General features: G+C 41.9%; 2 protein-coding genes across 7 annotated transcripts in view; both read left to right on the top strand.

Moving 5' to 3' along the window:
- The window catches only part of GARIN3 (golgi associated RAB2 interactor family member 3), a 101,266-nt gene extending 94,314 nt beyond the window's left edge, over nucleotides 1–6,952 (top strand). For 2 of the 4 annotated variants that reach the window (XM_082379100.1, XM_082379099.1), the window contains exons 3-4: nucleotides 485–3,518; nucleotides 4,300–6,952. In XM_082379100.1, coding sequence (XP_082235226.1) covers nucleotides 2,910–3,518; nucleotides 4,300–5,454 — 1,764 coding nt within the window. In that variant the 5' untranslated portion in view covers nucleotides 485–2,909 and the 3' untranslated portion in view covers nucleotides 5,455–6,952. Of the gene's footprint in view, nucleotide 1; nucleotides 3,519–4,299 lie in introns of all 4 variants that reach the window. The other 2 variants (XM_082379097.1, XM_082379098.1) reach the window with 2 other exon arrangements.
- Nucleotides 1–24,273, top strand: part of MED7 (mediator complex subunit 7) — a 116,679-nt gene extending 92,406 nt beyond the window's left edge. Inside the window, exons 1-2 of one of the 3 annotated variants that reach the window (XM_082379161.1) lie at nucleotides 16,560–17,051; nucleotides 23,167–24,273. In XM_082379161.1, the coding sequence (XP_082235287.1) occupies nucleotides 23,184–23,885 (702 nt within the window). In that variant the 5' untranslated portion in view covers nucleotides 16,560–17,051; nucleotides 23,167–23,183 and the 3' untranslated portion in view covers nucleotides 23,886–24,273. Of the gene's footprint in view, nucleotides 1–16,559; nucleotides 17,052–17,075; nucleotides 17,354–23,166 lie in introns of those variants that run through there. The other 2 variants (XM_082379162.1, XM_082379163.1) reach the window with 2 other exon arrangements.
- The last annotated feature ends 60 nt before the right edge of the window (nucleotides 24,274–24,333 follow it).

Here is a 24,333-nt window from a genome sequence, read left to right as displayed (position 1 = left end):
GCTGGTCCTGAAAATAGTGCCTGCTCAATAAATTTTGTTGACTAAACAAATGGAAGAATGAATCTCAGTGGGCATAAGCAAGTTCATATTTACTGAACAGCTGCAATTTGCCAGGTACTGCAGTAGGCACTAGGGATATAAAAAAGAACATTTGGGGGATAAAGTTTATTTCAATACCTTCACATAGTAATCGTTGAGTTTGGGGGATGTATTTTTACCTCAAAAGTAGTCTTCTAACTGGGGGAGGGGGAATTTGGATTCATCACCTTGTGCAAAGTACAAAAACTCCAGAAAGGCATCTTAGCCATAATTTCTCTGAAGAGCTTTTCAGAGAAACAGAACATCAATGGTTTATCAGGTAGACATCAAGAGTGAAGAAGCAGGCAGACCAATATGGGAAATCCTATGGTGATTCAAGACTTTAGTGATTTCCTGGGGTCCCCACGTATATTGCTAACCATGAATGATTCTATATTTGGTGCAGAATGAGAGTACGATGGTGAACCATGCAGCTTGAGACAGAGAAAAAGCCTGACCTGAAGTGCAAGACTGGGGATAGAATCCATCCAGCTCTACGTTCTGCCCCTGAGCAAGATAATCCTGAGCCTCTGTTCCTCACCATAAAATTATGGTTTTAAAAACTAGCCTCCTTTACAAGAATATACAATGGGAAAAAGACAGTCTCTTCAGCAAGTGGTGTTGGGAAAGTTGGACAGCCGCATGTAAATCAGTGAAGTTAGAACACACCCTCTCACCATACACAAAAATGAACACAAAATGGCTGAAAGACTTAAATATAAGACATGACACCATAAAACTCCTAGAAGAGAACATAGGCAAAACATTCTCTGACATAAATGATACCAATGTTTTCTTAGGTCAGTCTCCCAAGGCAATAGAAATAAAAGCAAAAATAAACGAATGGGACCTGATCAAACTTATAAGCTTTTGCATGGCAAAGAAAACCATAAACAAAACAAAAAGACAACCTGTGGAATAGGAGAACATATTTGCAAATGATACAACTGACAAGAGCTTAATTTCCAAAATATACAAATGACTCATACAACTCAACAATAGAAAACAACCCAATCAAAAGATGGACATAAGAACTAAATAGACATTACTCCAAAGAAGACATACAGATGGCCAATAGGCACGTGAAAAGATGCTCAACATCGCTAATTATTAGAGAAATATAAATCAAAACTACAATGAGGTACCACCTCACACCAGTCAGAATGGCCATCATTAAAAAGTTTACAAATAACAAATGCTGGAGAGGGTATGGAGAAAAGGGAACCCTCCTACACTGTTGGAAATTAAATCGGTACAGCCACTGTGGAAAACAGTGTGGAGGTTCCTCAAAAAACTCAAAATAGAATTACCTTATGATCCAGCAATCCCACTCCTCGGCATACATCTGAACAAAACTATAATTCAAAAAGATACATGCACCCCTATGTCATAGCAGCACTATTCACAACAGCTAAGACATGGAAACAACCTAAATGTCCATCAACAGATGAATGGATATAGATAGAAGATGTGGTACATATATAAAATGGAATACTACTCAGCCATAAAAAGAATGGAATAATGCCATTTGCAGCAACATGGATGGACCTAGAGATTATCATACTAAGTGAAGTACATCAGAAAGAGAAAGACAAATACTGTATGATATCACATTTGTGGAATCTAAAATATGACACAAATGAACTTATCTACGAAACAGAAAGAGACTCACAGACATAGAGAACAGACTTGTGGTTGCCAAGGGGGTGGTAGGGGAAGGATGGATTGGGAGTTTGGGGTTAGCAGATGCAAATTATTATATATAGGATGGATAAACCACAAAGTCCTACCATATAACACAGGGAACTATATTCAGTATCCTGTGATAAACCATAATGGAAAAGAATATGAAAAAGAATATATATATATACATAAAACTGAATCAGAAATTAACAGCAGAAATTAACACAACAGAAATTAACACAACATTGTAAATCAACTATACTTCAATAAAAAAGAAGAAGGAAAAGAAAAAAAAATAGAAGCCAAGGTTGGGTTACCTTTGTGGGGAGGGAGCATGCAGAAGAGAGGCTGGCAGGGTTCTATTTCTTGCTCTGGGTGGCAGCTACAAGGGTGTTCACTTTCTTGTTACTCATTAAGCTATATATTTATGGTTTGAATATGTGTTATATTTCATAATAAAAACAGTTTCTAAAAAAAAACAGTTTCTAAAACTGTAAAAAATATATATATAAAATATAAATATAAATAAAAGTCAGCCTCCTTGAAATGAGAAAATGGGTGAGAAAATTCTCCATACCCTGGAAATGACAGTACCAATGGGACTCTGACAGGTAGCGCTCTTTCTAAGTTCCTGCCAGCACTGTGCTATATACGCTGGGGGGCACAGAGAACAACGATCCCAATAGGATGCCTGCCCTTAGCAAGTACACAGTCCACTTCCGGGATTTTATCCCCAGGACATCATTCAGCAGAAGCACGAAGATGATCCCTGCAGGGAGATTTGTAACAACAACAAGACTGGAAACCACCCAGATATTTACAAAAGCAGGATGGTTTTCTCAACATTTTGATTTAGAAAGACTATCCAGCCTGCCCACACCTGTACCCTGGCAGGGTCAGCCTGTTCCCTGTGGACGTGGTGGTTGGTTTAGGGGGAGGCTGGTGAGCCTCCCCCGAGGGGGTGGGGGCTTGGAGGCTCAACAATGGGGTCTGTGATGGTGATGGGTCACAAAGGACTGTGCAGGATAAATGTGGTCGGGCCAAGAGACTTAGGCAGAGCCCTGCAGGGAGGTGGCCAGTTGCCTTCGTTCCCTCTCTCTCCGAGACTCGATTTGTGGCTGGTGGCGCTGTCTTGAACGAAGAGAGCCATGAGCAGTGAGCGTTTGTTACCTCACTACACGGCCAACAGCTCCCGTTCAGTGGGCGTGTTCAGTACCTCCATGGGGGACCTGCAACGACAACTGTACAAGGGAGGAGAGTATGACATTTTCAGGTACGCACCCATGTTTGAGAGCGACTTTATCCAGATCAGCAAGAAAGGAGAGGTGATTGACGTACACAACCGCGTCCGGATGGTGACTGTGGGCATCGCATCCACCAGCCCCCTCCTCCCACTACCTGACGTCATGCTGCTGGCCCGACCAACGAAATTCTGTGAAGAGCATGTCAGATACGCCCGGATCACCAAGGGGAGAGGTCGCAAGCCCGCGAAGACCCTAGAGCTCACCAGGCTGCTTCCCTTGAAGTTTGTCAAGATCTCCATCCACGACCGTGAGAAACAGCATTTGCGCCTGAAGCTTGCCACCGGCCGTACTTTTTATCTGCAGCTGTGCCCCTCTTCCGATGCACGAGAAGACCTCTTTTTCTATTGGGAAAAGCTTGTCTATCTCCTGAGACCACCGGTAGAGAGTTGCAGCAGTACCCCGACGGTCCGAACTGGAGATGCAGTGACTATAGAGGATACCAAAATCCTAGTGGTAAGCACCTACAGAGACTCAAGAACACGGGGCAGGGTGCTTTGGGAGAGCAGGGCAAAGCTGGTCCTTCATAGCCTTTGGTGCTCTCTGAGACCCACCTGGGAAATACCTTCCATAGTTGAAAAGGGTCAGGGACGAATGAGCCATCACTATGGGATTCACCACACTGGAGAGGTTCCGAGTGCTTCTCCACATTGTCCCACAAGGCCGAATTTCAGAGAGACCTTAGGTATCATATCAGCTGCACTGGTCTCATCCCCAGGGCTGTAATCCCTTCTATAGCATCCTGATTGTCCGGTCTCTTCTTGAGCACTTACCCCAGCCCCGGTAGTCTCATCAGTTGTGGAACATCATTCATAGTTAGGAAGTCCTTCCTTCATTCTGTCTCCCCGTGACTCCGACACGCTGATTAAAATCAGCCCAACCCGTGTAGTCACCAAAATGTAGAAGGTGTGCATCCCTTGACCCAGGAACCCCACTTCTAGGAATCTGTCCTGCAGAGATAGAAGCATAAGGGTATAAAATTAAAGTGTATATCATGGAGAATTGTATCAGTGCTTTCCCTGGCCCTGGGATTGTTCAAGCAAAATGGAGTGGCCGTTTGACAGGGGTGCAGTAGATGGGATCTTGCATCCATTGGGAGCTTAGATTCGGTGATTTCAAAGGTTATTCTAAGTATAAGCCCTTGAGTTGCTCAGCTCCAGGATGAGAGGGGAGCGGCCAGTTCTGATCTCACTTTCTGTCATCTCTATCTTACCTGTTTCTCCTCCTCTTGGCGCAGACCACAGAGCTCCACAGAGAAAGGGATCAGGATGAGGCTGGGCTTCACAAGCTTCGTGACGTGTCTGGAGCCACGTCTTGGGCTTATGTTGGGGGAGAGGAAATCCATCATGCCCCCCATGGCTCAACTGCAGCCGTGAAAAGTGCCAGAGGATCGGCGGCAGGGATGACCACGGGCCTGGCCATAGCAGGGACAGCATCAGGCCCTGGCGGAGGAGTGGCAGTCGCAGGGGTGGGAGCAGGCCCTGCAGGAGGTGCTGCGAGCTTGGCGGCAACCAAGAGCACAGGCACCAGCCAGGTGCGCATGGCCCTGGCGGGAGCCACCATCAAGGATCCAGGAGAAAGCGGATCCGGCAAGGCCATTTCAGGTGCTGCCACCATATCCTTGGAGGACACGAACCTGGTCTTGGCGGGTGCTGCCAGAACATCCTCGACGGGGGCAGATAGTCCAGAGAGCAGCGTGAGCGTAGAGTTTGCAGGTGCAGCAACGACCAGCAAGCCTGCTGCTGGAAGAGCTGAAGGGCAGGTCGCAGCCCCCCTGGTCTCCACCTTGCAGAGCGAAGGCTACATGTCTGAACGGGATGGAAGCCAGAAGGTCTCCCGCCCCAGGGATGAAGCCTGGAAGGAAAAAAAGGAAAGAAGGGAAAAGAAGGACAAGTCTTCATTTAGGAAAAGTTCCCATCACCGCAGGACAGGTGAAAGTCACCACAGGACAGGAGGGGACAAGACCCGGAAATCATCCTCCCACTGGTCCTTATCCGGCCATGGACACTCAAAAGATGACAAAAAAGAAAAAGGGCACAGTGGCACCAGGGGCAGAGGACACAGCTCTCACAGGAGTGGCAGCCACAGCTCTTCTGCCAAGGGGGGGAGGACAGCTCGCAAACTGGGGAAGAGCCGGTCCGCCACCAGTTCAGGGACTCTAAGTAAGAAATCCAGTAAGATCCGCTCTTTCTTCAGGCGCTTCAGAGTCATTCCTGGTTCAAAAACAATGGTCACACATGACAGAGAGGTAGACATCGTGGCTAAGACGGTAGAGAAGCACAACATAGAGGCCAAGGTGGAGAAAGCCCCGGCTGGCCAGGATCTGGAGATCTGTGGAACTATGACATCAGAGACGATGGAGACCATCATTATTGAAACCAAATCCATTTAAATAGAAGCCAGGGCAGGAAGCTTTCCATGGAGACCCAGCTTCAGGGAAGGATCCCTAGAGAGGCAATTCCTGCTTTCTTTAATAAAGGAAAACCATACAACTCCAAAAGAAATGTTATCTTCTGTTTTCTATGTCCCCTCGCCTGGTAGTGACTTCACAGTGACTTCTGTGATGTGAATTGTGCTTTGGCCTGAGACCCCAGCCTCCAGTCAAGCAGGACCCCTGCCTCCCACCCACGCCCAGCAGAGCCAGCATTAGTGCCCTGCCTTGCCTCAACCCCTTTCTGCCTTTGGTTTCCCCAAGACTGTGGCTGCAAGTCACAGACTACGGGCTGGGAAGCATCACCACCAGCATGTCCGCATGCCCTTCCTTTTCTCCCTGAAGGTCCCTGAACATGGTCATTCAGTCCAGTCCATAGACTAAGTGAAGACAGGACTCATGTCTCCTCTAGGGATAATCAGGGAAGAAAAGAAGGGGTGCCTCAGCATTTGTAGGCAATCAGAATAGCGAAGTTTATCATCTTGATCAGGACTGACAGCCTGAGGGTCAAATCTTGCCACTGCCTTGTTTTATGAATAAATTTTATTGGGCATAGCTACAGTCATTTATTTAAATATTGTCTAAGGCTGCTTTCACATTAAAATGACAGATTTGAGTAGCTGTAGCAGAAACCACATGGCCTGCAAAGTCTAAAATATTTATTTTCTGGCACTTGGCAGAAATGTTTTGCCCACCTGATTCTAATCTTAAAATTCTTCTTCCTCCTGGGTATACACTCTGGATAAACTCTCACAAACGCTTGCCAGGAGACAACTAGGAGAATGTTTGTAGTAAAAGTGTAATAGCCAAACCCTGGAAACAGTCCACATGTTCACCAAATAGGAGAAATGATCAATTGTGGCATATTGCCTACAGTGCATATGATACAGTAGTGAAGATGAATAGCAGCTGTACAGGTTAGCATGGGGGAGTCTCCCGTAATGTTGAATAAGAAAAGCAAGTCAGAAAAATACATACGATATAGTTCCATTTGTAGAAAAGTTCAAAAACAAGATCAAACAATATGTGTAGGGGCACACATTTGCTAAAAGTGTAGAAAAAAACAAGGACATGATAAACACAAAATTCACAATAGTGGATTTCTGTAGGGTAAAAAGAAGGGAGGGATGGTCTGGGAGGAAAAGCTTCAACAGAGTGGGGATTTTTCTATTACGCAAAGGGGTGTGTCCATGTGACTGTATTATTGTTTCCATTTTATTTTAACATCTCTGACATCAGGACGATTTTTATATTGCTGTCAGCCAAGTGGCAGTCACTGCCTTAGAAATATCTTAACCAATTTATTTCACTTATGTTTTCCTTTCAATATATGCACAAGAGATGGATGACAAAGTCTGAAAGATATCTTTCAACAAATATAAGATAAAGAAACTAAGTGACATAAATACTCACTATCCAGGAACACAAGAAAGATTTAGATATATTGTTAAGAAATAATAGAATAATCCAAAATGCTCTGTACTAATGAACTATATAAATTATGTAGGCATGTGGAAAGCGATTCTAAAAATTAAAAAGTCATAAATGAGATTATGAAATCTCATTTCATAATGAGATTATGCATTTTTAAATGTCCATTATAAAAAAGTCTTTGCAATTTAAAAAAAGTTGTAAATAAATTTCATGAGTCCATGAAAATCATTAAATTGTTAACAACAGATGATAACAGTTGGATTAGAGTAACTGTTGATAACAGTTAACAACAGTTGGATTTGAGAAGAATGACTCTGAGAACCATGTGTGTTTGTATGAGCCGGGGAGTCATCTGCTAACCTTGCAATTCTTTGCTCATTCTCTTCTGTGACAACAGGGTCTACTAGGACGGAAGTTGGGTTTCCAGTAAAACTTAGGGACTTTCTCTGCAGAGCAAATGTAAGTGGTAGAGGTGGAGGAGGTGAGAAATAAGATACGGATTCTGGGAGGAGTGGTAGCTTGGGAGGATGAGAGGAAGCCCTTCTCAGTTGCTCTGGTGGGTGGCTGGAAAATCCCATGTTGTGATTTCCGATACACAAAGACCAATAGATTGTGGAGATCAATGTGTCCTTGGAGTTAACTCTTGAAGCAGTGGGTCTCGGTAAGAGGAGCGAAAGAGCCATATTCTCTAAGACCTGAGAGGGATTTGGGGGAAGCCTTCTGGAAATGTGAGGAGTTATGGGGTAGAGGAGAGAGATAAAGGGGAACTCTTTCCAAAGCCTTTGACTCAGAGCCCCAAATTTTCACTATGCCAGAGGCTGAATCAGCCTAGTTAAAACAGCTTAATCTCACGACTCTGTACCCTTGGCTTTACCTTTTGTCTTTCTTATCCTGTATTATGCATTCTCACTCCCTCACCCCAAAGGACTTCTTTAATGTGAACCTAGTTAGTCCACTATGCAGGGCGTTAGCTGAGCAGATCCACAGTTTACACAATTTACCCCCACTGAAGTAAAGTGGAGGTGGGGACTTGCCCACCGCAACATGCCCTGCCTGGCACTTTCTCTGGATTTCCTTTTCTATCTTGACAGTTCATCAAGAGACGCATGCACAGATACCTACGTATTTCAAAGCGACAGGCATCTTCCTCCGGAGAGAGGCATCAGTTTGGGTATCAAGTCAGCACACCCTATTAGATAAAGGCCAATATTTTTGACAGCAATATTCATCACCATGGTAGCAATTCTGCAGCTGCAAGTGCAATTAGACAATGGATGGTTCATTACAAACTAACCAATGTCCCAAACTTCAAGTCTGGGAACACACATGCATACTAGAAAGGGGTTTTTTCCCTACAACAAAATAAGGTCATTCACAGGATTGTTGTGATCGACTGGAGTCTTTCAGACAGAAGAAAGATGTGCTATGGTGGGAAGAAGCAAGTTGCCTCAAAATATTGAAGGCAATGTCATGGCTGGCAGAGCAAGCGTGATGTGATGCGGGGAACACAGCAGGGGCCAGGCCATGCAAGGCTTTGAGGTCCATTTAAAGGATTTTGATTTCTGACCTTGGAGTGATGCAAAGCCACGATATGTTTTAAATAAGGGAGTGGCCTGATCAAATGTGCACTTTGTGGAGGGTACTGTGGTCTCTGTGAAAAGAAGTATTTGGCTAGGGGGTTGTTAATATGTGACTTTATGTTACTTCCTATCTTTGGCCACAGGATCTATGTCATGAGGAGATTGGAGGGTATGTTTTGAAAGACACCGTTCCATTTGAAATATCCACGTGGGGCGGACATTTCTTCAACGAAGGACTTGTGGCCCCAGCTGCTGGGGGTGCTTCCCACAGAAAGCCTTCAGCTGGCAGTGAGTTTGGAAATTGCCTGGGTTCCTCACCCGAGGTGCACGGCAAGAACTGATTGATGTGGAGTGTGAAGGTCAGGCCATCGTAGCCCAACACAGAGCCTCTCTGAAGGGTCACTCCAATTCAAGAGCTCAGCTTCTCCCTCTGTGCACTGCTGCTTCTGCCCCTTCCCTTGCAGAGGCGATCCTAGGGGTACTCCTTAATAAAAACCCTCCTCCCAAAACTCTATCTCAAAATCTGCTTATTGGAGAACACAATCTGTGATACCATGATAGTGTAATGTGCTGGTGTCGCCTCCTCTGACTCGGGTGTCAGTTGGAGGAGGATAATAAGGAGACAAAGAAAAGCAGATTCAGAAGGAAGATAGCCAAGTTCTGTGCAAGTCACAAAGACTGGCGTCTGCATGGGGTAAAGAAGCCCAGAGGAACTTGAACACATGAAATCTGTTTCTGTCCTTTGGAGGCCCCATGTTCTAAGAAAAGTTCATTTTGGACCCGAAGCAGGTGGAACCAAGTGGGTAAAGACTTTCTCAGATAACTGCAGAGAAGCAGCATGTGGGCTTGCAATGGGTTGGACCACTGTATCTGCAGCCCCTAGGACGGTAGCTGGCATTTAGTAAATGAGCAATAAAAATGATGAGTCATCGCATTTATTAGAAAATGAATGCATCATTAAGCTCTAAAAACCTGTCTAAGTGTATATTGCCACACATGTCTTCAGGAAAATAATTCCAATCTTTGAATGACAGAGTTCCATGGAAGGACCCCTCCTTTTTAAATGGTGGTATGTGAACTGCTGATCCTGTCTTTATTTAAAATTGTAATATTTTGTCCATCATGGGCTTTTTGCCTTAATTGTTGTTTTTTAAGTATTGCATTTATTTATCTTGCTTACTGAGGTTTTCTCCCCCTCCTTAATTTTGCATCTGAGGCAAGTGCCTCACACACCTTACCTTGGTCCCAGCCCTGAAGTGATTCTGAAAGCAAGCAGCTCATATTTGTACACAACTGCCATTCAGGAAACTTGAAATTTTTCTCATTTCTTTTGATTTTGTTCAATACCCATCTTTCCACATGTTTTTTTTTTTTTTTTTTTTTTGGCCACACTGCGCAGCTTGCAGGGATGTCAGTTCCCTGACCAAGGAGTTGAACCTGGGCCACAGCAGTGAAAGCCTGGAATTCCAACCACTAGGCCACCAGGGAACTCCCCATCAATACCCATCTTTCAGCAAAAATATATTCAGCACTGGCTATGTGTGAGGCAATGCTAGGAATTGTCAGAGCTGATGCACAGATAAGTTAGGAAGCTAGCTATAGCCACAGAAATAAAGCAGGTGTATAATTACAACTTAAGGCAGAGAAGTGCTGGAAGTGTAGAAAAGAGGCTACGAGTGGGTATGGAGGTAATTTTTATTTGGGTGAACTTGGAGAAACCTTTTGAAGAAGGTCACTTTTGAGATGGACTTTAAAAGGGTTGGATACAGCCCAGATCTTTTGGGGAGTGTTTAGAAAATAAATCAAGCAGTCGATAAAATGGATAGATTTTGTGATGATTCAAAAACACGTATGATAGTGGCACAGCTATATAATGTAAATGTAGACTTTAATGACAGTAATAGTGTTGACGAAAATTCAATTAACTATGAAGTTAAGAAGAAAAAAAGGGAATTTTATTTGAGCCAAACTGAGGATTATAACCCAGGGAAGCAGTTTCTCAGAAAGTTCTGAGAACCGTTCCACCTGTTAGAGGTCGAAGGCAGCCATATACATTTTTGAGACAAAGGATCATACATCAAAATGACATACTGATATTTTACATAAAATTCATCAAGGATACATGGTTCAGGTAAACACATACAAAGTGAACAGCAAGTCACCATGACCCCCTGGGAAAGAACAGAGCTGGGAAAGAACACTATTCATTTAAGAAGTTACATTGCTAGCGTCAGAAGAAAGAAAAAAATTGATGTTTATGGCTGAGCAGGCACCCGCATCTTTGAGGAGCTCTGGTCAGTGTGTAATGCAGACGCATACTGCACATTAGGGAGGGAGAAGCCCTAAACAAACACAGAGAGAAAATTTTGTTTAATTTTTTTTTGTCCTGCCTTAAAAATACATTTTATTTCATTGGGAGGTACAACAAATAAATTAAAAGGCCTTACCTGCCTTTTTTTGCAGATTCTACATCCTTCTAAAGTTCTTCAGCCTGCAAGAGATAACTGACATTGTTTCTCAGTGGGACCTCATATGTGAGGCACGCATCTTTCTGTTATAAAACAAAGTGTAAACTGGGGTTAGTTCCCCAATGCCAGGGTTACTGCTGCCGCCTGCTGCTACAGAAAGGTGTAGCAGGCAAAGCAAACTACGGACATCCTCCTGGCCCATTTGCTGCACACAGGTCTGGGTTGTTGAGATTATTATTAGTGATAAGGTCATTAGTACCCATGAGACAACAGCAACAGTGAAAACAGTGATTAGGAATTAAAACTACACAGCAGACTGCAGAGAACAGTGCATTAGCGATGATTCTCACTCAAAGTGCATTGTTCAAACAATATAGATGAGCTGATAAGTCTTTTGACAGGAATAAGCAGAGGCTGGAGATGAACAATTTAATTTGCTAGCTCCCATTTTTTTTCTGTCTGGGCTTATTAACAAGCAGAGACACAATGTAATTTACTAATAAGAGTTCAGAGATTATTATTTATGAAGCTGTCTACCAATGGCAAACATAGTAAGACCAATAAAATCAATAGGGTAAATGTGCTGGAACATTTGGACTTTTGCATGCTAAAAAAAATCTTCTAGAAGAAAACACAGGGGAAAAAATCTTTGTGACCTTGGATAGGACACAGAAAGCATGACCCATAAAAGAAAACAATTTATAACTAGGACTTCATCAAAACTAAAAACCTCTGCTCTTTGAAAGACACTGTTAAGAAAATGAAAAGATCAGCCACAGCTTGCAAGAAAATAAATATAATAACAAAACACATATCTGATAAGGGACTTTTGTCCTGTGTGTGTGTGTGCGTGTGTGTGTGTGCTCTTACAACTCAATAGTAAAAAAAAAAACAAGCCAATTAAAAAATGGGCAAAAACTTTGAACAGAGTTCACCAAGAAAAGATATGTATGGCAAATAAGTACAAAAAAGATACTCAACACTAGAGAAATGCAAATTAAAACCACTACATAGCCATTAGAATCGCAAAAAGGAAAATTGCAGAGGAGGGTACAGAGCAACTGCAACTCTTACAGTTTGCTGGTAGAAATGAAAAATGATATAGCCTCTTTAGAAAACTGCTTGACACTTTCTTATGTAGTGAAACATATACGTATTATAAGGACTTGCAATCCCTTTGTATTAACTCGAAAAAAAAATGAAAATCTTATGTCCATAAAAGACATGTATATGAGTGTTTATAGGACTGGAAATAGCCGAAATGTCCATCAACTGGTGAATAAATAAATGAATTATGGTGCATCCATACAATGGAATACTCCTTCAGTGTAAAAAGGAACAAACTATTAATACATACAACAATGCTGATGGACCTCAAAACTTTTATGCTAAAGTGAAAGAAGCCAGACACAAAAGTCTACATACTGCATGATTCCATTTATAGGACATTCTGGAAAAGGCAAAACTACGTAAACAGAAATCAGATCAGTGGTGACCAAGGGGTAGGGGTGAGGGCAGGGATTGAATCCTAAGGGGGCACAAAAGGAATTGCTTGGGGTGAGGCAAATACTCTATATCTTAATTCTGGTGGTGGTGGTTAGATGACAGTATATATTAATCAAAACTCATTGAACTGTTCACTTGAAGTTAATTTTACTCTATGTAAACTATACCTCAGTAAACCTAACCTTAAAAAAATCGACAGGGTGGAGAAAAAGTGTGACTATTTCTGCTTGCCACTTAGGATCAAGTGATAAAAATGATGTTCTCTATAATGTGCCAAGCTCCTAAAACAGGCAAGATGCTAGTTGTCAGGTACTCCTGCCTGTTACTGCCCCCTCATCTCCTCCCACTCTCCCTTTGCTCGTTAGTTGTGGAGTACACAGGCTCCCTTCCTGTCTCTCTAACTCAGGAGGATCATGGCAGCCTCAGACTCTGCACTAGCTGTCTCCAAGATATTTGCACAGTTGACTCCTTCTCATCACTCATGTCTTAGCTCCAAAGACAGCTCCTAGAAGAGGCTACCTTGATCACCTTCTAGAAATAAGTTACCTGCCAACCCACCCAGCTACCGCATTATTTTGTATTATTTTTCTCCCCACAGCCCTTATCACTATTTGAAATTCTTATTTGCTTGCATGTTGTTGTCTGTGTCTCTCCATTAGAAGGCAAGGCTTTTGTCTGTCATTTTTACCATCTAGAGCAGTCTTTGGCACAGCAGATGCAATAAAGATTTGTTGAATGGATGTAGTCCTTGTTAAACTAGAGAAGACATTTTTTTTTTTTTTTTTTTTTTTTTGGCCACGCCATGCAGCAGATGGGATGTAGGATCTTAGTTCCTCAACCAGGGATCGAACCTGTGCCCGCTGCCGTGGAAGCGTGGAGTCTTAACCACTGGACTGCCAGAGAAGTCCCTAGAGAAGGCATCTTTAAGGAATAAACTTCCTATTCAGATTCTGGAAGTAGAGCCACCTAAACAAATGTTTATTACACACCATATTTTCACTAGTCCCTCCCATGATGTGAATTTCATACCATTATTCATTTGTAGATTATTGTAAAGAACACTAGACTGAGAGTCAAGAGTCCCAAATTCTAGCCTTGATCCTGCCACTAACTAAAACACTGAAAATTTGGGTCCAAAATTCCATTTCTAGAAATTTATATCAAGGAGAAAATTACAAACATATACACGTGCACCAGGAACCAGGATGCTCATCCAATGTATTCACAATAGCAAAGTTGGGAGGAAGATAATTTCACTCAACGGTTTTGGCTAAATATACCCTGGTTTATCCATCAGTGTCACACTGTGAATTCATTTGAAAATGCTGATTATTCAGTATTCATTTTGTTACTTATTCAATAGATGTGCATGGAGTACTTGCCAATTTCAGGTACTGTTCTAGGTGCTGAGGATGTAGCAGTGAATGAAACAAAGGCCCTCTGCTCATGAATCTTGTATTTTAATGGGGAAGAAAGACAATGAAAATAAATCAACTACATAATATGATATCAGATGATAACACGTTCTATGAAGGAAGGATAATGCATAGTAAGGGGATTGGGGACATTCCCCAAGAGAATGACTGGGGCATGCCACTTTATATAGAGTGACCACAGAAGACCTCTCTGACAAGGTCACATTTGACCAGAGACCTGTATGAAGTGAGGAGGTGAGGCATGTGAATATCTGTGGAAAGAGAGTTCCAGGCAAATGCAATGGGTCTAAGGCAGAAGTAGGCTTGAAAATTTCGAGGGAAAGAAATAAATCCTGTAGCCAGAGAAGACTGAGCATGGAAAAAAATGGTAGGAAATATTATTGGAGAAGTAGCCAAGGACTAGATTTTGTAGTGCCTTATATAGGCCATGGTGAGGACATTAGGTTTTATTATAAATGTGATGGAAAACCTTGGAGAGCTTTGAATAGAGTGGTTAGATTTTTTTTTTTAATTGGGGTATAGTTGCTTTACAGTGTTGTGTAAGTTTCTGCTGTACAGCGAAGTGAATCAGCTATATGTATACACGTATCACCTTTTTTTTGGATTTCCTTCCCATTTAGGTCACCACAGAGCATTGAGTAGAGTTCCCTGTGCTATACAGTAGGTTCTCATTAGTTATCTATTTTACACATAGTAGTGTATATATGTTGATCCCAATCTCCCAATTCATCCCACCCCACCTTTCCCTCCATGGTGTCCATACTTTTGTTCTCTACGTCTGTGTCTCTACTTCTGCTTTGCGAATAGGTTCATCTGTACCATTTTTCTAGATTCCACATATATGCGTTATTATACGATATTTGTTCTTCTCTTTCTGACTTACTTCACTCTGTATGACAGTCTCTAGGTCCATCCACGTCTCTACAAATTACCCTGAGTAATACTGCATTCTATATATGTACCACATCTTCTTTATCTATTCATCTGTCAGTGGACATTTAGGTTGCTTCCATGTCCTGGCTATTGTAAATAGTGCTGCAATGAACATTGGGGTGCATGTGTGTTTTTGAATTATGGTTTTCTCAGGGTATATGCCCAGGAGTGGGATTGCTGGGTCATATGGTAGTTCAATTTTTAGTTTTTTAAGGAACCTCCATAGTGTTCTCCATAGTGGCTTAATCAATTTGCCTTCCCACCAACAGTGTAAGAGGGTTCCCTTTTCTCCACAGCCTCTCCAGCATATACTGTTTGTAGATTTTTTTGATGATGGCCATTCTGACCAGTGTGAGGTTATACCGCACTGTAGTTTTGATTTTCATTTCTCTAATAATTAGTGATGTTGAGAATCTTTTCAAGTGCTTCTTGGCCATCTGTATGTCTTCTTTGGAGAAATGTCTATTTAGGTCTTCCACCCATTTTTTGATTGGGTTGTTCAGATCTGTCTTATATTTTAAGACAGTGTGGTAAATAGGCTAAGGAAGGACAAAAGTGGAAGCAAGGAAACTATTTAGGCTATTTCAGAAGTCCAGGGGAGATTAAGGTGGCATGCACTAGGACTGAGGCAGTGGGGATGGTGAAAATTAATTATATTTAGGACTTTTACTTATTTCCAAATAGAAGTAATACAAAAGGCCGGTATGGTAGTTTTGAATGGAGTACGGGAGAAAGAGGAGTAAAGGTGAACCTTTAGATTTGAGCATTTGCAATTGAATAAAGATGTGGGATAAGAGGGTCTGAGTGAAAGGAGAGGGTGTTGCCAGGGCCTGGATATCATCTGGGTATTACCACCTGGATGACATCCCACTAAGAACTGATAACTGAGCCCTGGGGCAATTCAAAAGATCAAATGTGTCAAATGCTGCTGAGAGTAGAATAAGATGAGTACTAAGAATGCCCATTGGAGGTCACAGTGTACGTCACATTGGTCTCAGTGAACAGAGAAAAGCCTGATTGGGGTATGCTCAAGAGTGAACAGAGTTCTTCAACAAATAAACTGATGGGGGGTGGGGGAGTGGGGATTGAGGTGGAGGAAGGAAACTATAGATTAAAAGATAATTAAATGATACATCATCCAGTTACAAAGGGGTGGACGTTATCGGATCCTCAGATAATTGGTATACAAATATTGACTTGATTTTGATGATATTAAATAGTTATTAATTTATTTTAAAATGAGACAATGGTTCTCTGGTTCCACGAACAAACAAAATGAGTCCTTACTTTTTAGAAATGCTTGCTGAATTGAAATAATGTCTATCGGTAGATAATTGTTGAAGTTGGGTGATGAATACACTATTCTCTCTACTTTTGTGTATGTTTGGGAACTCTCCGTAATTAGTTTAAAAAAATAAAATCAAATAATCTTAAAGAGTTAAAGTTGAGAATGTTTATCAGAATAACAACCTTATTTTTGTAAGCGCAACACGCTCTTGGAAGATTCCCACAAATTTAGAAATGCGTAACATTTCTTACGAAAATAACCTCCAAAAGACTTGTGTACTTTTTTTTTTTTTTTAACATTTGTTAATTTGTTGCCTGGAAATAGAATCTGAATTCGTAAATGAAAATAAAAGTGAACAGATGGTGAAAAAATGCAAATTAAGAATATATTATTGATTCTCAATCATGTTCACAAGTATTTCCAGATTACAAAATACTTAAACAGCATATAGAGTCCAACCTCATATTTTTAAATGTTATTTTTGACAGTGGGGCTACAGTCGATATCATTTCTAAAAATATCTGCTTACTGTATTGTCTAACGTTTACGTAAGACGTATGGATGCCTCAATCTTAAGCGTTGAAAAAAAAAAAAGAAACAGAAAGGAACGAGCTACCAGCTGCTGCTTTTATTGATAGAAAGTACACAAAGCCTCGGCGACTGCAAACCCCCCCGCAGCCGCAGCCAAACTGCCGGAAGGAGGCAGGCGGCGCGAGGTCGGTGGGGGTGGGGGGCTGTGCGCAGGCGCAATAGCAAGCCAGCGGTCAGAGGCGGGACTAGAGCCCCGGTTAAAGGACAGGTCTTTCAGCCAATCAAGGGACAGCGTCGGAGGCTTCTTCCTGGAAGAGGAGGTAGGAAGTTGGGTCTCGGCGGCGGTGGCGAAGGCAGCTACCAGTGTAAGCCCGGCGCTGAGGTGAGTGGGCGGCGACGGTTTGGTGCTCCGTTCAGGGTGCATTTCTTCTTCCGGACCCCGCGACTTCCTCCGGGCGGGCTGGGAATGGGGGGAGGCGTGGTGCAGGGTACGCTCGCCCGCTTTCCTTTCCCGCGTCCCTCGGGGAGCGCGGCCTCCCCGCCGCTCGCGGAGCCCCGGGGTGAACCGCTCGGCGGAAGGTGCCTTCCTTGCGGCGGGCTCTGAGCTTCCTTCGAGTGGGGAGGCCGAGCCCGGCCGGAGGTTGGCAGACCTCAGTTCTAGTCCCTCGCGGCTGGTTTGTTAAGGTGGGTGGGCTCGGCGAGTCTCCTGGCCTCTCCAGCCTTGCGGGATAACCAGCCTTGCTCTTCCTCCTCAGGGAGCAGTCCTGAAATCAGAATTAATGGGAGGCGGGGAAGGAGGTAGATGCCAAGCCTAATCATTAGATCATCTGGAGAGGTTTTAAAAACAACATTCCAGCGGCCCCATTCACAGTAGACAAAACGAGTCAAAAGTCTGGGCATGGGACCCTAGAATACCTTTCTTTTTTTTGGTGAAATACCGCAGAACGGAACAAACACTAGAAGGTGGATCTTGAGTCTGATAACCAGCTACGATGCCTGGCGCTTGTATTACTAAAAACCTCCATCGCCTTTGACAAGTTTAGTCTAGAGAAGTGATAGGGAGATAAACAGGATTTCTGTAATACGTCAGTTTCCTTTTGTACTGTTAGATGCTTCATAGTTTACTGATTTAAGGGAACTTGTACTGTGTACAAGAACCAAGGTTAAGAATTCCTGCTGTGCCATTTACTAGACTTTTGATCTGGTTGCGGACACTTCCCGTTGGTGAGACAGACTTGGGATCCTCATCTCTAAAATGAAATTGAAAATAGTACTTAACTCATAGAATTGGTTTGAAGATTAAGTTAGAGAGAATGTGAAACAATGGTACCTGTCACTTACTTGCCCGTTGGGGATTGGCAGCTAAAGTAGGGGATTACACATGGTGCTGGGAGGCCCAAAACTGGGCTTCCAATCTAAAAAAGCTTGAGTGGGGTGAAACCTGGGCTGTCTGAAATTTATTTTGAAGTACCAGATCACTGCTAATTCTCTGATTTTGGTAATTATGTGGTCATAAGAGAACATTCTTATTTGGGGGATACCCACTGAAGTATTTGCGGGTACAGAGATGAGAGACCAATAAGGCAAATGAGGGAAAATGTTAACATTTGGAGAATCTGAGTGAAGAATATGGGATATTCTCTATGCTATTTATACAGCTTTTCTATAAGTCCGAATTGATGTTTTTGGAAGTTTTAAAAAGTTGGTTATAACTATTTTGCAACTCATAAGTGTGTTGTAAATAAATGAAATGGTACACAGTATTGATAACCCTCCATCCCATGCGCTTTCACCCGTTTTTTCTTAATGGCTGTGTTGTGTGTATATAGAGACATTTTATCCAGCTCTCATATTGATGAAGTTATGGGCTGTTTCCAGCTTTTCCTGCTCTTTTCAAACAGTGCTGCATTAAACATCCTTAAACACACTTTTGTGTACTTGTACCAATATTTTTGTAGGATAAATTTCTAGAAATAGAATTGTTGGGTCACACAACTTTGTTAATCAACTATACTCCAGTATAAAATAAAAATTAAAAAAAAAGAATTGTTGGGTCAAAGAATATCAGCATTAAAATTTTTGATACTGTCACGTCAAATTCCAAATAAATATATTCGTCTCCTTTCCTATTAGTTGTGTCTGAGGATTCCGCATATTCTCTTGGCGGTGCTGGCCTGCCACCTGAGAGTGTCATGTGGTGGCCGTCATGGTGGCTTCTGTGAGAGCCGAGGGGAATGGACGCTTTCCCCCGCAGTAGGCTTCCCTGCAGGGCCAGAGGAGCTAAGAGCCTGCCTCTAAAATTGGGATGGCCACTCTGAAGAAACTGAGAGGAGGGAGAGTGTGACCTGTGCTGGAATCCAGGGCCTGCCACGTAGAAGGTGTTCTAACATTTGTCAGATGACAGAGTATGTGAAATCTTGATAGTCTGTTAGATGAAAAGAATCCTTTTTAAAATTTGCTTTTAATAGTGTGTCTGTCTGAATATTTTCCTGCCTTTATTCAGCATTTGCATTTTTCTCATCATCTTTTGCCTATTTTTCTATTATTTTTAAAAAATATATAGGTTTAAAAAAAAACTCAGTGGATCTTTATTGAGGATTTAGCACCTTCTAGGCATTGTTTAAGGTGCTGGAGGTAGAGTTGTGAATAAGACAGGCAACTGCTGAAGTCATAGTGCTTTTCTTGCGGGGATGGAATCAGAAAATATGTTTTTTAAAAATCAAAATTAAATTTCTAATATTTGTCCTTGTTAGCTTGCAGACATTCTTCTCCCAGAAAAATGGGATTGTCTTTTAATTTTGCTTATGATATATTTTCCTATATGGAATTTTTAGATTTATCTTTGGTAGTCAGATCTGTTGGTCTTTTGTAGTAACCTTAAAACGTGTAGTTAGCTATTTGTCTGTTTTCCTTTATAGATTGTAAGCAACGCAAGGATGGAGGCCATGTTTATCCTTGAAAGACAGTGTGATGTAGTGTTTGAGATCTTTAGGCTCTGGCTCCTTCCTTTACTCTGTGACTTTACGCAAGTGGATCAACTTTTGTGAGCCACGGTGATCTCATCTCTGAAATGGAAAGGGCACCTTTCTTTTCTCAGATTTCTCGCAACCATGAGAAAAGTATTTAGCACAGTGTCTGGCGCATACTATGCACTCAAGTGTTATCTGTCATTATAATCATCATTGTCATATATTAGACAAACAGTAAATATTTGAAAGAGTAAATAAACATTAAAGATGTTTGTACCTACTTCCAAATTCCCATTGATTTGAAGCCTTCTTGAAATGAATGGAGCTACCAACAAATACTAGAAGACAACATGCTAGGATATAAGGGGGAAGGAATGTGGTATGAGAATTAGGCTGGCTATTATATAGAAGAACTGTAGTGAAATCAAAAAGATCCCTGGGAAGCCATTGTATTCCAGGTAAGAGGGAATGGTGTCTTGATCAGAACTGATGAATTTGAGATAGCGATATAGTGAAGTTTTGGGACTTGATAAATTTGGCAGTGATGGTGAGGAGAGGAGATTGGTAAAGAAGGAGGATTGGGCTTCCCTGGTGGCGCAGTGGTTGAGAGTCTGCCTGCCAATGCAGGGGACACAGGTTCGAGCCCTGGTCTGGGAAGATCCCACATGCCGCGGAGCAACTAGGCCCATGAGCCACAACTACTGAGCCTGTGCATCTGGAGCCTGTGCTCCGCAACAAGAGAGGCCGCGATAGTGAGAGGCCCGCGCACCGCGATGAAGAGTGGCCCCCGCTTGCCGCAACTAGAGAAAGCCCTCGCACAGAAACGAAGACCCAACACAGCCATAAAAATAAATTAATTAATTAATTAAAAAAAAAAAGGAGGATTAAGATAACCTTTAGGTTTCTGGCTTGAAATACTAGGTGGATAATGGGGACATTTTACTGAAACAGGAAAGAGTAGAAGCTATGAGAGGAACAGGTTTAGGGTGTGTGTATTTATGGTAGATGGACTCAAAAGAACTTTTTTTTAAAGTTTGAATGCCCTGTGAGACATCCAGGAGCAGCCCAGACGCAGTCTGGACTGGAGGTAAAAAGTCAAGAGTCAAGAAAAGAAAGACAAATATCACTTATATATGGAATCTAAAAATAATACAAATGAATCTATGTACAAAACAGACTCACAGAAAACAAACTTATGGTTGCCAAAGGGGAGAGGGAGAGAGAGAGGGGCAAATTAGGAGTATGGGATTAACGGACAAACTACTATACATAAAATAGATAAGCAACAAGGATTTACTGTATAGCACAGGGAATTATATTCAATATCTTGTAATAACCTATAATGGAATATAATCTGAAAAAAATAACTGAATCACTTTGCTGTACACCTGAAACTAACACAATATTGTAAATGAAGTATACTTAAATTAAAAAGTCAAGAGTCATAAATATAGACCAGGGTTTCTCCACTTTGGCACAATATATTGACATTTTGGGCTGGATAATTCTTTGTTGCTGTGCATTGTATGTTTATAGCATCCCCAGCCTCTACCCATTAGAAGCCAGTAGCACCCCCTCCCTGGTTTTGGCAACTAAAGGTGTCTCCAGACCTTGCATATATCTTCTGGTTGGCAAAATGACACCTGGTTGAGAACCACCGATAGAAATGGTATTAAAAGCTATGGAATTGACTGAGATCATCCCAGGGAGAACATAAAACAAAGGCCTGAAACTAGTGGCCAGCAGATCACAAAGATTGTTGGAGATAAATCCTTTTTGACCTCACAGTATTTGATAATTTCTGGAATTAATTGCCAGTATTTTTAAAAGTTGAGAAATTTCACATAAAAATCTGGATTTTTTTGCCCTTACTTGAAAACTCAAGACCAAGGAACGATGAATCTTCATTCGCACATGAATGCTAGTGGCTGGAGGCTTTGAGGTCTGGCTTGGAGATGCTCAGTTCTCCTTCACACTTTATGTTGCCTGCCTTTTCCCTTTGGCTTTTGAGTTTGTGAGTCTCTGAGGCATGCCAACATTAAAATTTGGCTAGAGAAGGAGGGGCAGTAAAGGAGACTGAGAGGCAGCGGCCAGTGTGGTAGGAGGAAGACGTAAATGTAGCATCACAGAAGCTAAGGGAGAAGGGGAGTGTGTTGAAAAGGAAGAAAACGCTGCTGAGAGATTAAGATCAGCTTAGAAAAATGTCCATTGGATTTGGTCATGTGGTGGTTGTTGGTGCCCGTGATGAGCAGTTTTTGTGGAGGTAGGAGGTTGACGCCAGATCGGATAGTGACAAAAATGAATATGCAGAAGGCTAGTGAAACAGTGAAGTGTGGGTTGATAACAGTTAGAGTAACTCATCATGCCCATGGCCACTGACAGATTGATTCTCAGCAGCAGCCAGTTCACTGCTGTGGGTTGGTGGAAACTCAGGGCTGCCCCACAGCTGCCCTCATTACCTCACAAATTCCAAGTATAAAATTGCCTCCAGTATATTACTTGCTATCTCTCATGTTGGATGGTGTTATGTTATATCTTGAAAATCTGGTAAGATCCATCTAAGTGAGCACTCGGGATATTCTCATTTTATGATATACCTAAGCTTCAGATGGAGTAGATGGAGGTTATTGTGGCTATTGAAGGTATAGTTGAATTTGAAATTTCTGTAGTAGATGTAGAAAAGTTAATGTGTCTATAAAAAATTGTAGAGTATATTGTAGGAAAAAAGGGAATGGAATTGGATCACAGAAGCTCAGATGATGTGAGTTTGTCTGGAATATAGTAATTTTAATTTTGTCAGAGTGTTCCTTAGAGTTATAAGTGTTTGCTTTTGGAGATCAATCTATAATATAAAACGAGTGATTGTAACGTGAGATGGGAAGACAGCATGTGTAGTTTGGCTGTAGGGAGGGTAGAGAAGGGAGGCATAACTGGTGAGGGGTGTGGAATCCAGATGATTTAATTTATAGATGAAAATACAGTTGATCCTTGAACAACTGGGAGGTTAGGGGTGCCCACCCTCTGTGCAGTTGAAAATCTGAGTATAACTTAGAGTTGGCCTTTCGTATCTGCAGTTCCTTCATATTTGCGGTTCTGCATCTGAGGATTCAACCAACCATGGATCTTGTAGTACTCTAGTATTTACTATTGAAAAAAATCCACACGTAAGTGGACCCGTGCAAGTTCAAATCTGTGTTGCTCAGGGGTCAACTGTATACTACAGTACTTTTTTTGTGCCAATGAAAGTATTAAGTAGAGCAGGAAAAATACGATGATTGAGTATATATTGCTAATTAGAAAAGGATGCAGCCTTTCCCTGTTGTAAGTGTTAGTTTTAGAGACTAGGGAGATCATTTTGTCCTGGACGCCAAACTGCCAGGGGAGAAAAGGGAAAATGTTCTGTCATTAATCGCTGAATGTGACAGGTTTGTGTTGTAGCTCCACTCTCAATCTTTCGTCTATTTCTGTGTGTGTGTGTGTGTGTGATTTTTTTTTTCTTATTTTTTGTCTGATGGTCCATTTCTGTAGGTTCTTGATCTTCCACAATGGGTGAGCCACAGCAAGTAAGCGCCCTCCCACCCCCTCCGATGCAGTACATCAAGGAGTATACAGATGAAAATATTCAGGAAGGCCTCGCTCCCAAGCCTCCACCTCCAATAAAGGACAGTTATATGATGTTCGGCAACCAGTTCCAGTGTGATGATCTTATCATCCGCCCTTTAGAAAGTCAGGGTATCGAACGGCTTCATCCTATGCAGTTTGATCACAAGAAAGAACTGAGAAAACTCAATATGTCTATCCTTATTAATTTCTTAGACCTCTTAGATATCTTGATAAGGAGCCCTGGGAGTATAAAACGAGAAGAGAAGCTAGAAGATCTTAAGCTGCTTTTTGTACATGTGCATCATCTCATAAATGAATACCGACCCCACCAAGCAAGAGAGACCTTGAGAGTCATGATGGAGGTGCAGAAACGTCAACGCCTTGAGACAGCTGAGAGATTTCAAAAGCATCTGGAACGAGTCATTGAGATGATTCAGAATTGCTTGGCTTCTTTGCCTGATGATTTGCCCCATTCGGAAACAGGGCTGAGAGTAAAAACTGAACCAATGGATGCTGATGATAGCAACAATTGTGCTGGACAGGATGAACAACAAAGAGCAAATTCAGGTCATAGGAGAGATCAGATTATAGAGAAAGATGCTGCTTTGTGTGTCCTAATTGACGAAATGAATGAAAGACCGTGAAGGATGTTCCTTTTTTTTTTTTTTTTTTTTTTCGTTTCAGTAAATAGCATATATATTAGTTAATTCACTTTTAGAGAGTCTCAAAAGAGATAGCACTAGAAGTCTTGCAAGCAGCTTGACTCTCCAACTTTCTCAGTTGTTAGACGTCACAGGCAGTTTATGGCATTTCACTTTATGGCAAGCCTAGGTAAATGAGTGTGCCTACATTGAGCAATCACCTTCAAAAGCAGTGTTTGCCGCTAGTGTGTGGAACATCCCTGTTTTCGGAGTTACAGTAAACTTTGAAGATATCCTCAGTAATAGTAGGTTTTCATCCCTGAAAAGTAGATTTGTCATTTGCTTTAAGAATGATAGATAATAAAGGATATCAAACTTTATAAATATGAAATTATGAAATCCTTAGATTTATTTCACTTAAAAATTTGGTTAATCTCTAAAAAAGAATAGT

This window comes from Balaenoptera borealis, assembly GCF_965194805.1.
Source record: "Balaenoptera borealis genome assembly, chromosome: 2".
In the NCBI taxonomy this organism is placed as follows: domain Eukaryota; kingdom Metazoa; phylum Chordata; class Mammalia; order Artiodactyla; family Balaenopteridae; genus Balaenoptera; species Balaenoptera borealis.
This window is presented reverse-complemented; position numbering and strand designations above follow the sequence as displayed.